Below are 15,545 nucleotides of genomic sequence, written 5' to 3'. Positions count from 1 at the left end.
GTGATGGGTAGGTTTAGGGGCAGGGGCAGTGTAAGGGGATAAAATGTACAGTTTGTACGGTATAAAAACCATTACGTCTATGGAGAGTCCCCACAAAGATAGTGAACCAGACGTGTGTGTGTGTGTGTGTGTGTGTGTGTGTGTGTGTGTGTGTGTGTGTGTGTGTGTGTGTGTGTGTGTGTGATTTTCATTGGGTGACACTTGTAGGTTACAGTTTGACAAGAGTTTACAGTTTGAAAAAAGCACAATGTTGTGTTTTACACAAATATAAGTAGGCTAAACACTTTGCAGTTTTAATGATGTCCTGTATGAACAAAATGACGGAGTATGTTTTTATGTTTCCACTGTTCAATCGCGCCCGCGCCTCTCTCTCTCTCTGACACACACACACACACACATACATTCCAGCATTGCAATCTTGACATTGCAGCCTGTTCATTATGCTGCGTTCACACCAAACGCGAATAGAGCGTCAAATTCAAGTCTATCGCGTCTAGTTCGACGCTTGAACATTTTGAATCCATTCGTGCGTCCAAAGCAAATAGGACGCGCGTATTAAGCAGGGGGCCAATGTTTCGGAAAACATTGAAGCTTCCCCGGGTGCCGCCATTGATAAGCAGACCCCCACCTGCTGTTAGCATCCCATTGACTCCCATTCATTTTGGCGTCACTTTGACAGCGAATAACTTTATATCTGAAGCATTTAAAGACTCCATTTGTCCATTATTTATTTCTAAAGAAACACGAAAATGTATAAAAGGCTCCATTACCTTGTATCTTACGTTATGGCCCCGTAGAAGCAGTTTTTGTAAAAATAGGCTAACGATTGCGTCATAACCACGCGACTCTCTGTCGCACAGTAGAGAGATTACCGTATGGACAGGAGGAGAAGCTTGCGGGCAATCGGGGGGACGTGGAGGCAAAATGACAAAATAATTAATCAGAATACTTGGCAAAAGTTTCTCCTGCTCCTAGTTCATGGACACCTCCTACTCACACTCTCCGTCTCTGCAAGTTTCGGAAGGGAATGATTCAGATTTCTCTTGGCACAGCTACTAGAAGACAGACGGGTTGCTCACGTCACATCTACGTCATCAAGCTCAGTTTGAGTCTGCGCAGTACGCTCAGCCATCAGGAAGTGAGTGCTTCTAATTGACTTCACTTTTCTCTGTTGAATCCAATGGGGTCGCTGTGTCCATTTATTTTACTATCTATGGTATTAAGCGAGCATAGACGCGCATTCAGAGCTAAGGCGGGGCTACAGATTAGGTGTCCCTAAAGAACCCGCATATGCGCGTATCTAACAGTAGTTCCGCATTACATTAATTAATGTGCACGCATGTTTTATTTATTTTTATACCATATTCTCCATGTAAATCCATGCACCGAACCGTGACGCACGTACTGTTTCGGTTCAATACGAATACATGTACCGTTCCACCCCTAATAGGTATCGGATCATATTTTTTTCTCCCCTCCAATATCCGATCTAGCGTTCTGGGCCAATATCGGCACGATACCGATGACGTGGATCGGATCGGGACATCCCTATTTTCTATGGTGAATGGCACATAGTGCACTATATAGGGGATAGGGAACGATTCAGACAGTGTAAATATGCTTTCGCACACAAGCACAGTCTGCTCCGATCCAGAGACACGACGGCACAGAGTGCGCAGACCACAAAACCTATCGGAGCCATTTGAATTTGAGCTGCGATATAAGCGAAACACTTAAAAAAGGGGAGGAGCTGCTCGATGTTCCGTCTTGTCTTCCCGTTTCAGGGGAAATTACGTCAACACACTGAATAAAACTGTACGTTTCAAGGCACTTCAGTGGGCCTTTAAAGACTGCTCACTGAAAGGTTCCTAACCCCACAAAAAAATGCTTTTAGAACCTTTATTTTTAAGAGTGTACTTAGTGTTAGGGATTTTAACAAACCCTCTAGTATTAAAATTTAACATGGAACACGTCCTGCAACATTTATGAAATGGACATGAATGATAAAAAAAACAAATCCCATATACTGATGGCCAAGCCCTATCTAGAAACCTGAAATTCATTTGACTTGGAACATTAAGCAACCACTTAGCAACTCCCTAGAAACCATCCAGAACACCTTAGCAACTGAATAGCACAAGCTTGGCAACCACCACCAACACTTTAGTATTGTGGTGAAGCGTTTTGCACAGGCTAAGAGCACTCAATGTCTTCAGAAAATGTAAAAAATTATTTTATAACTGTACAAGTCTTGTGTTGATACTTGTGGGAAAATGTTAGAGAGATAAAATGTACTGAATAAAAAACTGAAAGAAAAAAAGGAGGCTGATGGCCCAGACAATACTAGGTGAGTCATTTCTCCAGGGAGAGGTGGCGCAGACATGATGTATAAGAGAAACTTAACTGTCCTTCTCTGACAGAGTACCCTTATGCCCAGAAGGAAAACTTATTTTTAGGCATTGGCACTGCATTAAATACTACACAAAAACAATCTCGTTTCTCTAACAGTTTAGAACCTAGCAGAAAGATCCACACATTTCTAAAGATCTGTCAAAATTGCAGGCTAATGAAATTAATTGAATTAAATGCAATTAATCAAATATATCAACATTTTCTGAGAAAAGCCCCCAAACAGCCTAAAGACAATTTGAAGGCATAGTGTGGAAAATGAGTAAAAAACTAAATTCAACCCCTTGCACAGTATGTAGTTGTTTCTGGCTTATATGCAATAGGCCTAAGTGAGGTAAGTGTGGTTTGGAGATGTGTCGCCTGTAGTAGCAGCTCTGAATTCAAAGCACGATTAATCTGATACTTACTTGCAAGAAGAAGAAGGTGGTAATTCGTATTTTGAAAACGCTAGCCTGTTAAAACACAAATACTTCAGCAAAGTCATTGCAGAGCCGTCGCGCATCAGTGTTGAGCACATGATTCAGATTCACTTGTTCAGTTCCTGAAGGAATCAGCGCTTTTGAACGAATCATTTGAATGGAGAATTTAATCTCATTAAGATTAGTCACTTAGTGTCTGTCTGTCCACCCATCTATCTATCTATCATATAGGCTTTTATAAAAGAAAAGAAGGTGGACTCGTGCTTTGAAAACGCTGTTAAAACAAATAGCCTACTACAACAAAGTCAGAACCGTCGCGCATTTAGCGAATGATTCACTTGTTCAGTTCATGAAAGAATCTGCGCTTTTGAACAAATCGGTTGAATAGATTGTAGCCTATTCCTTTAAGACGTTGATTCTGTGGGCTCACGTGATCGCCTAGGAAGAGGCGCAGGTAGAAAAAAAAAACGAACTGAGTGAGAAAGCCATTGTGCTCATATGCAAACTTTCTATAACAATTACAGATAAAAATATTATTTTAAACGATATATTCCCAGAGTGGTGAGTAACATTTTGTTGTTATAAGTATATACAGTACTTATATTGATGGCAATATTGATAAATCACTATGTAGATCGCTATTTGCGATTAGCGCCTATAAACGCCGTTTGTTTATTATTTTTGGTTTGACATTTAACGTTACCGTTTAAATTGTCTATTGAAATATTCATGCAATATGTTGCATTTATTTGTTAAACAAAGTTTAATATGTGTTTGTAATAGGCTACAGCGACTTTTTTAGAAATCTGTATCGATCTGTATTGACAGTTGTTTCATGCTAATATGTGATATTTGCGTTGTAGGGGATATCTTTGATTTATTAGCGTATAGGCCTACTTTAATGTTTATTATCTAAAGCTGATACTATAATGTTTGGAGTAATGTATTTGGTGATGTAAATATTACTGTATATTAATTGTGAATTGTTTTGTGTTTACAGTTTGACCACAAACATATATGCACATAAATACTCCCAACTAGAACTAAATTACAACAAAAAACTTAATGTGTACATTGTGAGTTCTGCACAAGAGGACACACTGGCGCTACATTTGTCTGGAACAAATGCACACAAATATACAGTATACTGTGTGTATATATAGCCCCCTACACATATACAAATATACACTGTTTATAATGCCTCAAAAACATATAAATATATAGGTTTCTATAGCATTTTCAGTAACAACAAAAGATGAATGGATGACGATAATAAATAATTTGCACTATGCAGGAACTTCCTTTAACCTATGACATTCCATATTATTAATCAAAATCCTAAAATGAGACCATTGTACAGATTTCCTTTTTTTTTTCTTTTTTTCTAATTTCCTTATACTTTCATCTAACTTCCGTATTCCATACAGCAGAATTTCACTGATTTTCAACCCAAAAATCAGCGCAGAAAATTCTGAAATAATGTATGGAGTCTGTGGGCCTGGTTGCTGGGATAGTCCACCTGAGGTAACCTTGCGTTGAGCAACAATCCAATTAACAGCCCCTGAGCTTTAACCACCATCACACCATTATCTAGTTTCCTCAACAGAGATCATTTTTAAGATAACTCCAGCTTTCCCAGTAGCTGTCAAAATCCGGGCAGGTCACATCCTCAGCATCCTTAGAATTTATCCAGGACAAAAGTTCGGAGCTGAAGTATATAATACAGCAATCCTTCTGGCAGGAGAGGATCATTAGGGAACAGAACTGAGACAATCTCTTTCCCGTAAGACTCATTAGGACGTTCTCCCTGCTCCAGTGACTGACCTCACTGTCCACTGTGATGAGAGCTCCCACTGCATGATACACAGTGTTCAGGAACCTGGTCGCACTACAATAATACACGCTTCCATGCATTATTAATCAATATGTACATTATCTGTGATTTTCAGGGCCATTTTTGGACCATGTCAGAAACACTCCTGTTCATATTCCTGACTCATTCATCCCCGCTGTGCATATGTGTGCTTTAAGGTCAGTGAGTGTGTGTGGGCGTCACTCATACTGAGGGTCACGTCAGTGTGTATGCTGTGCTTCTGTCTGCAGGATATCACACTTTAAACCCCGGCAAACAGCACACAGTCAGGCTGACTTTGATAAAAGGGCAGAATTCACCCTGTAAGTTGCACAGGAATGTCTAAGTTGCATCTAGAATGTGCAAAAATTGATATAAATGGGGGGGTTCCACATGAGAGACTCGTAAAATTACTGTGCATGTATTGAAAAAACAGATCCCAGTGAACAAGGTCTCATTATTTTTATATATAAAAAATGTCTGGAACCTTTGCTTGGGTTATTTGGTACATTTATTGCATCTCAGCTGGAAGATCTATTCTTTTTCTGTCTTACTGAAAGCTTTTTGCTTTGAAGAACCATACAAAGGAAGATATTTCGCACACATTAATCACTTAGGTTTCATTAGTTTTTGCTTTTATTATACTCTTATTATAAACATTCAAATCTGATTTCATGATCTGATTTGATAAATCAGAAAATCAGGTAAAATGCTGATAAACAGTATAAAGGGGAAGAGACGGAAAACACATTTTTGCAATTTACTGTTAAGTTAATGAACTGTAACATGGCAGGCAAATGGTTTATTTTAATTATTTATATTCTTAATATTAATATTAGGAAAGTATTTATTTATTTGTATGTTTTATGCCATGTCAGCATTTAAGGCTAATTTCACATATATCTGTCTGTCTGTCTAAGTCATGTAATTTGCAATCAGTAACTGACTATCATTTGTAAGTAATCTACCCAGTATTATTATAAATTGCATATATTTCATGTTGCCTAATTTTATGAACACCTTTAGTAAAATCACTGTAAACAGATGACTTCTCGTGACTCACAGTTTTTTGTCATCATGTGAGCCACACTGGTCAAAATGTTTAATGTTTTTTCACCATGGAAATATTTGTTACTGTATATACAAATTTCATGTGTTTTCTACTTTTTAGTTGACACTAGCCTGGTTTCCATTTCAGATTTGCGCAAAACTTTTGCGATATTTTCAAAATGTTGATAAAAAAACTATTAACGATAGTATTGACTAACAAAATGACGGCGTTTCCATTAACCAATATTATGCGACTAAAATGTAATTTCCTCTAGCAATAAGTCATTCCAAAAATCCTGGCAACTGGTTTACTTACATCTCAGCCATCGCACTAGCCATTATTTTTAATCGCAAGAGATGTAGGCATGTTAGCCAAGCATTAATGGCAAGGAAAGCCCCTTATACTGTACTTGGGAGCATGTATGAGGTGTTTCTGGGCCCTTCACCCCCTCCTATCTGCTTCGAGGTCTTGATAAACTGTGGCATTTCTTTGTTGTATGTCTCGTCTTCTGTCCAAACACACCGCTCCTTCTTTAAAGAATGATCGACTTTGACGTAGCCTACTCCAGGTGACCTGTAAATGCGAAAAAGCTGTTTTCTATGGGACAGGTTTGGTGATTTTGGTAGGTTTAAGGGTGGTTTAAGGGATAAGGGTCAACAGTGTAATTCTATATTTAATTACAGCAGTAAGTACAGGTATTTTATAAATGTATGAACATGTAAAAACATGTATGTCAATAAGTGCATTGCAACGTGTGTGTGTGTGTGTGTGTGTGTGTGTGTGTGTGTGTGTGTGTGTGTGTAAGGACAAGATGTAGCTCCTGAGCAGAATACTTAAAACAAAGCTTTATCTCAAAGACTTCAGTCTGAACCTAAAGGCTAAACAGAGCTCATTTAAACAGAAAGATCTATAGCCAGGAATGAAACCTCTGCTTTGATCAAGCGCTACACTTTTACAAAAGGCATATGTGCTAAATTCACAGGTATAGAGGCCTAGTTATATAATTGAGTTTTAAGGTTGAAGGAGAAGTCAAAGATTTGGCATGTAGAATGATTTATTTGTATATGAGAGAAGCACAGAACGGTGGCAGAGCAGAGAAGGCAATCAGTTCTTATCGGGGAAGGCAGAGCACAGCACACGTCCCTCCACACAAATCCCGAGCGGCTCGTTTCACCAGGAAAGAGAAAGACATGGAGTGATAGAGAGAGACCCAGCAAGCCAAATGAGACTACCTGCTACAGTACACTTAACAGAGAACGTGCTGGCTTTCTGCAGACTGGGAGCTTCATCCAGATATGTCGATCTCACAAAAACATGTTTAGGCCACACTTCACCCCAAATTTAAAAGTAAAAAAAAAAAAAAGTACTTTTTGCTTAAAGAAAATGAAGGCTGTTTTTCAGGAGCATGCAGTTTTTTTGTTTTTTTTTAATTCTCAGCAAATTCTAAGCCTAATTGAAGTTAAAATATTTGTCTTTTTTGATTCTCGATGATTTTAGATCCTCATTACAGTAATAAATATTACGGGTAGCGTCAGTTCTGGCAGGTTACGTTAGTCAACTCGTATCAGCTGACTCTCAGCTGAAGGAGATGTCGCGTTCTCAGGAGCAAGTACCCTCCTCCATCCCCAGCTCCTCCTCTCGTCCAGTCAGTATTTGGCATTCTGATTGCCCTTTGAATCAGAATAAATTCTCGAATCATGTTGTACTTTAAAATTCTTGAATTAATGATATCTGCAATACATTCATGTTGGTTCTGTTCGGTTTACCCTAAGGGGAGTTATTGCTGCTCTCCCTGAGTTCTTGCCCAGAACGGAACCATACCGTCAATCCAAACTGTATGCTAATTGTCAATCGTATTTAATGATAGTGGTCCTGACAAAACTACGTATTTTTTTGCAAATGCATAGTGTTTTAAACATTCAATAAATATAATTAAGTATAATGAACAATAAAACATTAAAAAGACTTATTTTGTTTACAGGATCAGAGAAAAGTATAATATTTTGACTAATTAAATTTGAGATGTTGTAAAATAAGGATGCCAAAATGGTACAGATGCCAAACCAAACCATTTTCATCTTGACGTGGCACTAAATCGCAATTCAGCACATTTATTACAAGGCTTTTTCATCTATACAGTACATCAATATGTATGACATTTGTTCTAACTGAATAGTATGTTAAATGGTCAGAATTAATAAATAATTAATAACAATCAAAATCACACACACACACACGGGTTCAGGGTTTTTTTCCAATTCTGATTGGAAAGTTAAACAACAACTTGACTGGCTACAAACAAAGAATCTGAAAAATTCAAATGTCTAGCTGTTTGTGCCTGGATTTGCAAAATGGGTGGGGTACCATTAACCCCCAAAGGAAAAATCCCTATCTTAAAGATCCCTATCTAAAAAAGTATCTTAGTGATGATACAATCTGATTACCGAATAAGTGGCAGAAATCACTGGAGTTAATGTGGGTTGTTATCTAAGTAGTCTAAGTTAAGGGCTGGAAGTGGTTTTTGGAAAAGCTGACAGCCATGAATTGCAAGTCATTTCCTGTTGTATGTGTCCTCCCAGTCCCGAGCTCTCTTCTCTTCTCAGACTGTCCAAGCAGATGCCGCTTCAGGCACTGCCCCAAAGCAAAGTCCAAACAGAGTCCTCTGGGATAAATTAGAAGCAATTGCAAGGCGAAAAAACTGGGAATAGCCGATGCTAGGATGTCTGGTCCCCGCTAGTAAACTAATTAAAGTTCAGGACATTGAGTTTGGACCCAGAGTCCCAGCAAATTGGCAACAAAATTGCATTGCTTATGGTGAATACTAAAGAAAAATACAGGAAATTCTGCTGAATAAAAGTATTAATTTCTTTAAATTCTTTGCAAAGAAAAAAAAAACAAAAAAACTTACTGACCCCAAACTTTTTCAGTCTTGCTGAAGCACCCCCAGATCATCACCGATCCTCCACCAAATTTCACAGTGGGTGCGAGACACTGGCTTGTAGGCCTCTCCAGGTCTCCGTCTAACCATTAGAAGACCAGGTGTTGGAAAAAGATGAAAACTGATGATCTTGGGAGTGCTTCAGCAAGGCTGGAATTGGGCAGATTTGTCTTTGTGAAGGACGCATGAATCAAGCCACGTACAAGGTTGTCCTGGAAGAAAACTTCCAGGAAAACTTCCAGAAATTCCTTCTGCTCTTACAATGTTCCCCAACTCTGAGGATTGGTTGTTCCAGCAGGACAATGCCCCATGCCACACAGCCAGGTCAATCAAGGTGTGGATGGAGGACCACGAGATCAATACCTTGTCATGGCCAGCCCAATCTCCAGACCTGAACCCCATTGAAAACCTCTGGAATGTGATCAAGAGGAAGATGGATGGTCACAAGCCATCAAACAAAGCCGAGCTGCTTGAATTTTTGCACCAGGAGTGGCATAAAGTCACCCAACATCAACGTGAAAGACTGGTGGAGAGCATGCCAAGACGCATGAAGGCTGTGATTGAAAATCAGGGCTATTCCACCAAATACTGATTTCTGAACTCTTCTTAAGTTAAAACATTAGTATTGTGTTGTTTAAAAATGAATATGAACTTATTTTCTTTCCATTATTCGAGGTCTGACAACACTGCATCTTTTTTGTTATTTTGACCAGTTGTCGGTTTCTGCAAATAAATGCTCTAAATGGCAATATTTTTATTTGGAATTTGGGAGAAATGTTGTCAGTAGTTATAAATAATTAGAATAAATCAAAAATGTTAATTTTACCCAAACACATATCCATAGTAAAACCAGAGAAACCAATAATTTTGCAGTGGTCTCTTAATTTTTTCCAGAGCTGTATATAACTGGAATCATTCAATCTTATTTGCCATTATGATAATCTTTTAGATCTTTCATGATATTATCTTTCAAATCCTTTGACCTATATATTCTTGATTTGTCTAGAACTAAACTATTAAAATGCAAAAAAAAAATAAAATAAAAATGCAACTAAAAATGTACAATTAATACACATTTAAATATTTATATATTTGGATCAATATGCATATTAGTCATATCTACATATGTTATTTTTCACCTGAAAAAAAAGTTGCTGCCTTAAATTTTTAAGTAAAATCAACTTGGATGTATTAGTAAGTCATTTCAACTTTAATTACATTAAACTGGCTTTAAAAAGGAGTTGAATCTTGTATAACTTATAAAAAGTTAATTTTGCTTAATGTATTTTGATGAGTTAAAGTAATGTAAAAACATGTTGTCATGACTTATTTATCATATAATTTTTTACATTTGTTTGATATATATATATATATACAGACCCTTTCCAAAAAAATTAGAATATGGAAAAGTTTATTTCCATAATTCCATTCAAAACGTTAAACTTGCATAGATTATAGATTCAGGGCCCACAACTTAAACAATTTCAAGTATTTAGTTGTTTATTTGTACATAATTTGGGCTTCCAGCTCATAAAACCCACGAAAACAGGATTTAAAAAAAATTAGAATATTACATGAAATCACACAGTAATTACACAGTAATACCATGGTCACTGAACCAGGTTTTGGTTATTTTGGGAGTGTGGGCAGGTGCAAATCCTGCTGGAAAATGAAGGAAGCATGAAGTGCTCTGGAAATGTCCTGGTAGACGGCTGCGTTGACTCTGAAGGTCCCAGAGTCTGGAGGAAGAATGGAGAGGCACACAATCCAAGATGCTTGAAGTCCAGTGTGAAGTTTCCACAGTCTGTGTTGGTTTGGGGAGCCATGTCATCGGCTGGTGTTGGTCCACTGTGCTGTCCACTCAACGCAGCCGTCCACCAGGACATTTCCAGAGCACTTCATGCTTCCTTCAGCAGACAAGCTTCATGGAGATGCTGACTTCATTTTCCAGCAGGATTTGCACCTGCCCACACTGCCAAAAGAACCAAAACCTGGTTCAATGACCATGGTATCACTGTGTAATTACTGTGTGATTTCATGTAATATTCTAATTTTTTGAAATCCTGTTTTTGTGGGTTTTATGAGCTGGAAGCCCAAATTATGTACAAATAAACAACTAAATACTTGAAATCGTTTAAATTGTGGGCCCTGAATCTATAATCTATGGAAGTTTAACGTTTTGAATGGAATTATGGAAATAAATAAACTTTTCCATGATATTCTAATTTTTTTGGAAAGGGTCTGTATATATATATATATATATATATAATCCAGAATATCTTAGAGATATATATGTTCTTGAGACTCTAGAGAGTGAGATTGCTGATTGATTACTCATGTTACAAGCTGCATGACGTCTGAGCATGAACATGTTTTCTCAGCTCATCTTCAATGAGAAACTTAAAACTGCTATGACATATAGCCTCAAATGCTTTAGATAACATTTAAACAGTCTGAAAATGTCAATGAACGGATTGCATTTGTACAGTGTTAGTCAGACACACAGACCTGCCCTCTCCACCCTGTTCAGCACAGTGTGCTGTGCCTTGGTTACAGGTGGATGTTTCAGTGCTGAGGAGAAAAGGTCAGCGCTGGTCAGTCATTAAAGGTCAGCCTTACCCGTTCCATCCTATCCCTTCTTTTGAGCCAGACCATGGCGGAGTAGTCCTGCTGCTGCACGGCGCTGAAGATGCTGGCGCCCGGCCGGGCGAGAGGTGCAGAGAAGAACCCCGTTTCAGGCGGAGGCTTCAGCCCTGGACCCTCACAAACAAACCTCCTATCTTGCATGTTTCCAACTCATCAAGTATCCAATAATTAATCTCCAAGAGACGTTCATCCACAGTTCAGTCGCCGAGGGAAAGCCTCTAAGCCAGTCCCAGCAGCAAGCACTGTTGGAGTCTGTGTTAGACTGAGCCGTGTCTTGCAGAGCGCCTGATTTCTTTGGATTTCATCCAAACACTAGCAAAAAAAAAGGGGTCTCCCTGCCCTGCTGGGAGGGGCTGGCAAAGTCTGAGTGGGCACAGTGACTAAGAAAGTGTGTGGGAGTGGATGCAAAGACACACATTCTGCACCTGGAACCCTCCCCTCCGCTGAGTGTGTTGGTGGTGCTCTGATGCATGACTGCCAGAGTCCAACACACTCACACATCAGTGCATATTAACTCAGAAGAGCTGCGGGCAAATTCAATAAAGTATTCATTTGACATTACCCAGAAGTTCACAGCCGTTTGCCTGCACGCTGCACACTCTTTCAAAAACAAATACCCAGCTGTATTATTGGGTGATGAGAGGAAATGATTTTGTAATAAAACTCTACAGCAGAGGAAGTAGTCGTGATTACTTTTGATTGCCTCATATTTCCTCATTTGCATCGCGCCGCATTTGTCTGAAGTACCTCAATCTATTATGATCCTGGAGATAAGCAATATGTCAATGCAATACTGATGAAACTCATTCTATAAGCAGGAGCCATGTTTTGATTAGCCATAAGTCTGTCAATATAAACAGATGAACTAGACCACCAATCTATTGGAAGACTCAGCAGCGACCAAGAGTTCTTGTCCTGTGAATGTAAGGACATTTTAAATTTGAACTTCTCATTTCACACTTTAAAGTCAACATTTTAAATCTGTAATGTGGTGTATTTCTATGTAAAACTGAAAATTCAACAAGAAAATACGTATGCTGGCAGAATAAGATGTTTATTAGACAATGAATGGTAACACTTTACAATAACGTCCCATTAGGTTGATGCATTAACTAACAATGAGTAAAACATTTGTCACAGTATTTGTATCTTTGTTAATAAAAATATTACTATTCATTGTTAGTTCATGTTAGCTCAAGTCCAACTTTTGATTTGAATAATGTAGCCTTATTATTAACATTAATTTTCATAAATGCTTTAGAAGTATTTTTCATTGTATTTCAAGTATATTTTTCGTTTCATTCATAATGCAACAAATGGAATTTTTTTGTACGTGTTACCAAATAAATAGCAGTCCAAGTTTTCATTTAACGTTGACTTAAAGGATAAGATCAGAGCTTATTCTGGTATGTTCTGTGATTTCGGCTTTATACTTTAACTAATTTCTCCAGACTGTGGTCTTTCCCACATGCTCTCCCACGAATACTAATTCCCCTGCCTTGGTCCGTTAGCATAATTAAACCAGTGACTCAGCAGTTTTTTCTTTTTCACTCTCTGTTCTCCTGAAACACAATCAGACCCTCAGCAATAACTGCCCATCGACCACATGTACAGACTATGTAAATGTGTAGTTGTCCTCCGGGACGATGTGTGTGTTTCTGGGCAGCTGTTTGACTGATAGGTCATGATTATCAAACACTGCGGAAAAGCTGTTATGTAACAAACACATAGCCTGCTCTTCGCAGTCTGTTTCCACACATATTACTCTCTCTTTTTATGTAGAGGAAGGCTCTAGGATCTACAATATAAAGGGTTATGCTTTGCTGTTAGATTAGTCGAAAAAGTTAGCCCTTTTTTGCTCCAGCACCTTCCCTTTTAATGCATGGCTAGTATAGAACAAAAGAGAGGATTAAGGAGTGCTATAAATCAAGACTGCATTACCTGATCTAAAACCTCATGGGACTTTAAATCTAATTTAGTTTAATAGCCCTCAGAGCTTGAGGTGCAAATCAGTCGTGTGTGTGTGTGTATGTGTGTTTAAAGTGTAAAGACTAGGGATAAAGAGGGCAAGCAGCTTAATTTGTGGCCACTTTTCTTATTCAAATGTATGTAGTTTTTAATTGCAAAGGTAAGATTGTTGGCTAATTCATAAATAATTTTTTTTATTTTTTTTATTAAAGTCACATGAATGGCTTCGCAAGCCTATTTTATATCCTTAATGTGACAGTTCTAAGAAAAACAGAATAATCATTATGAAAAAATAAATAAATAAATAGGGCCCATCTGGAACTAGTTTAACCCTCATAATGCATTAAAAAAACTCGATACATCCTTTTGCATTCTAGGGTCTTTTTGGACCCGGTGGAACATAAGCGTATATAAAAACCTACATATTCTTTTTTTAACAAAATTTTTATCAACATCATATATCATTATCACTTTTGCTTTCATATGAAAAAATATTATAATACACAGCTTGAATCTCCTTATCATCGTGATCAATGGTTCACCATAGGTGGCAGCAAAGGTGGCTTTTTCTTTATCAAAACCTCTTCAATGACGGTCAATGAACTTTTGCTCTTCAAACACATTAAGACATTCATTTGTTTGTCATTTTATTTTAATTTCAGAATTATTGTGTTCATGAGCGAGCATATTTATAAACAAAATGTATTTTTACAGAAGAGCATATTTTCATATGTAAAGCCAGTGAGCCACAGTTCAGTTTCGGGTCAAAACGGACCCGGACGCAAAAGGTGTAACAATTTAATTTAAATGGTTATATCTGTAAAAAAATGTGTTAAAATTATTTTTTATACTATAGACACATGGATCTCAATATGTCGGCACCCATGAGGCGACCTGTGCCATGTTAAATAAACAAATATCTATGTGAGTGTGCATAATTTATTATTATGTACATGATTATGTACATTAAACTGATTATGACGTGAAGCATCCAGGGATATGAAAGTTCTTTATTAAATCGGTATTAGTTTTACATTCATGTGTAAACACCACTGGTATGAGGCAGACGGGAGATAAGAGGAGAAAAATTTGACCATGCTACCTACCTAACCAGATGGCCTGCGAAGACAATTTACAAAAAAACCAAGCCATTTTTCAATCTGTCAACAGTACCCAGTTCACAACACTCATTTTAACAGGTCGATAGATTGGCATGTGCAAAAAACATGATGCTTAATTTCTACATTATCAGATAATGACCTTGATAATGGGCACTTTGTGACATAACAAGCTTGATAATCATTTGGGTAAATGCAGGCCCTCCTAATGGCTATCACATGGCAGAGACAACTTGAATATTCCTAATTGGTAATTACATATTCACATATATGAAAAGGGTATTGTTGGAACATGGCAACCTTTATAGAACTACAGGTACACAGCAACATTAATGCAAGGATGCAAGGTACTTGCAGAGGAATGTTTTACAATAAATTTACAAAAGATGATCAAAGTGCTACAGATCAAATTGAAGGACTGGGTGAAAAAAACAATGCTTCACATATTAGACTGGGTTATTTCCAAGTGTAATACACAGTTTAGCTTTGTCTTGACAAATCAGACTTCTCATAAATCACAAATTCACTCCAGCAGAACTACTGGGATATTGTCTATTTAGATAATAATTTTCCGATTTCAACCGCAATGTCTAAAGATTTGGTTACACAGTAGGCACATTCAATATTTGGCAGAGACTGGCTTTAAATATTTTGACTAAAAATGTCAAATATTGATTTTTGGCTCCCTGCTGTGTAAACAGGGTCCAAAATAAAAGTGATCACACCTAACTATGACAAAAAAATAAATAAAAAATAAATAAATAAATATTACCAGCCATGAAACTGTTTGCATTCATTTTATTCAAATATATACTACACTGCTCAAAAGTTTGGGGTCAGTTACAGTAAACAAATTTAAATCAAATAATAATAATAATAATAATAAATTCATTCTTTTATTCAGCAAGAATTACATTTTAAAATATATTAAAATAGAAAAGTTATTTTAAATTGTAATAACATTTCACAATATTACTGTATTTTGATCAATTTAATAAAAAAAGAGAGCATAAGAGACTTCTTTCAAAAACATTAAAATCTCACTGACTCCAAACTTTTGAACGGTATAGTGTATATATATATATAAATTGTCCTAATCCAATGGGATTATTTAGCTATTTCGTCATTGCATATTTGTTACAAA

At 37.3% G+C, this 15,545-nt stretch overlaps 1 protein-coding gene across 1 annotated transcript in view; it reads right to left on the bottom strand.

The window, feature by feature from the left end:
• The window catches only part of pld5 (phospholipase D family member 5), a 38,870-nt gene extending 27,294 nt beyond the window's left edge, over positions 1 to 11,576 (bottom strand). The window contains exon 1 of the mRNA XM_079883583.1: positions 11,289 to 11,576. Coding sequence (XP_079739709.1) covers positions 11,289 to 11,456 — 168 coding nt within the window. The 5' untranslated portion in view covers positions 11,457 to 11,576. The remainder of the gene's footprint in view (positions 1 to 11,288) is intronic.
• Positions 11,577 to 15,545: the final 3,969 nt, after the last annotated feature.

This window comes from Squalius cephalus, assembly GCF_949319135.1.
Source record: "Squalius cephalus genome assembly, chromosome: 10".
NCBI classification, from domain to species: domain Eukaryota; kingdom Metazoa; phylum Chordata; class Actinopteri; order Cypriniformes; family Leuciscidae; genus Squalius; species Squalius cephalus.
Note: the sequence above shows the minus strand (reverse complement) of the source record. Positions and strands in the feature narration are given on the sequence as shown.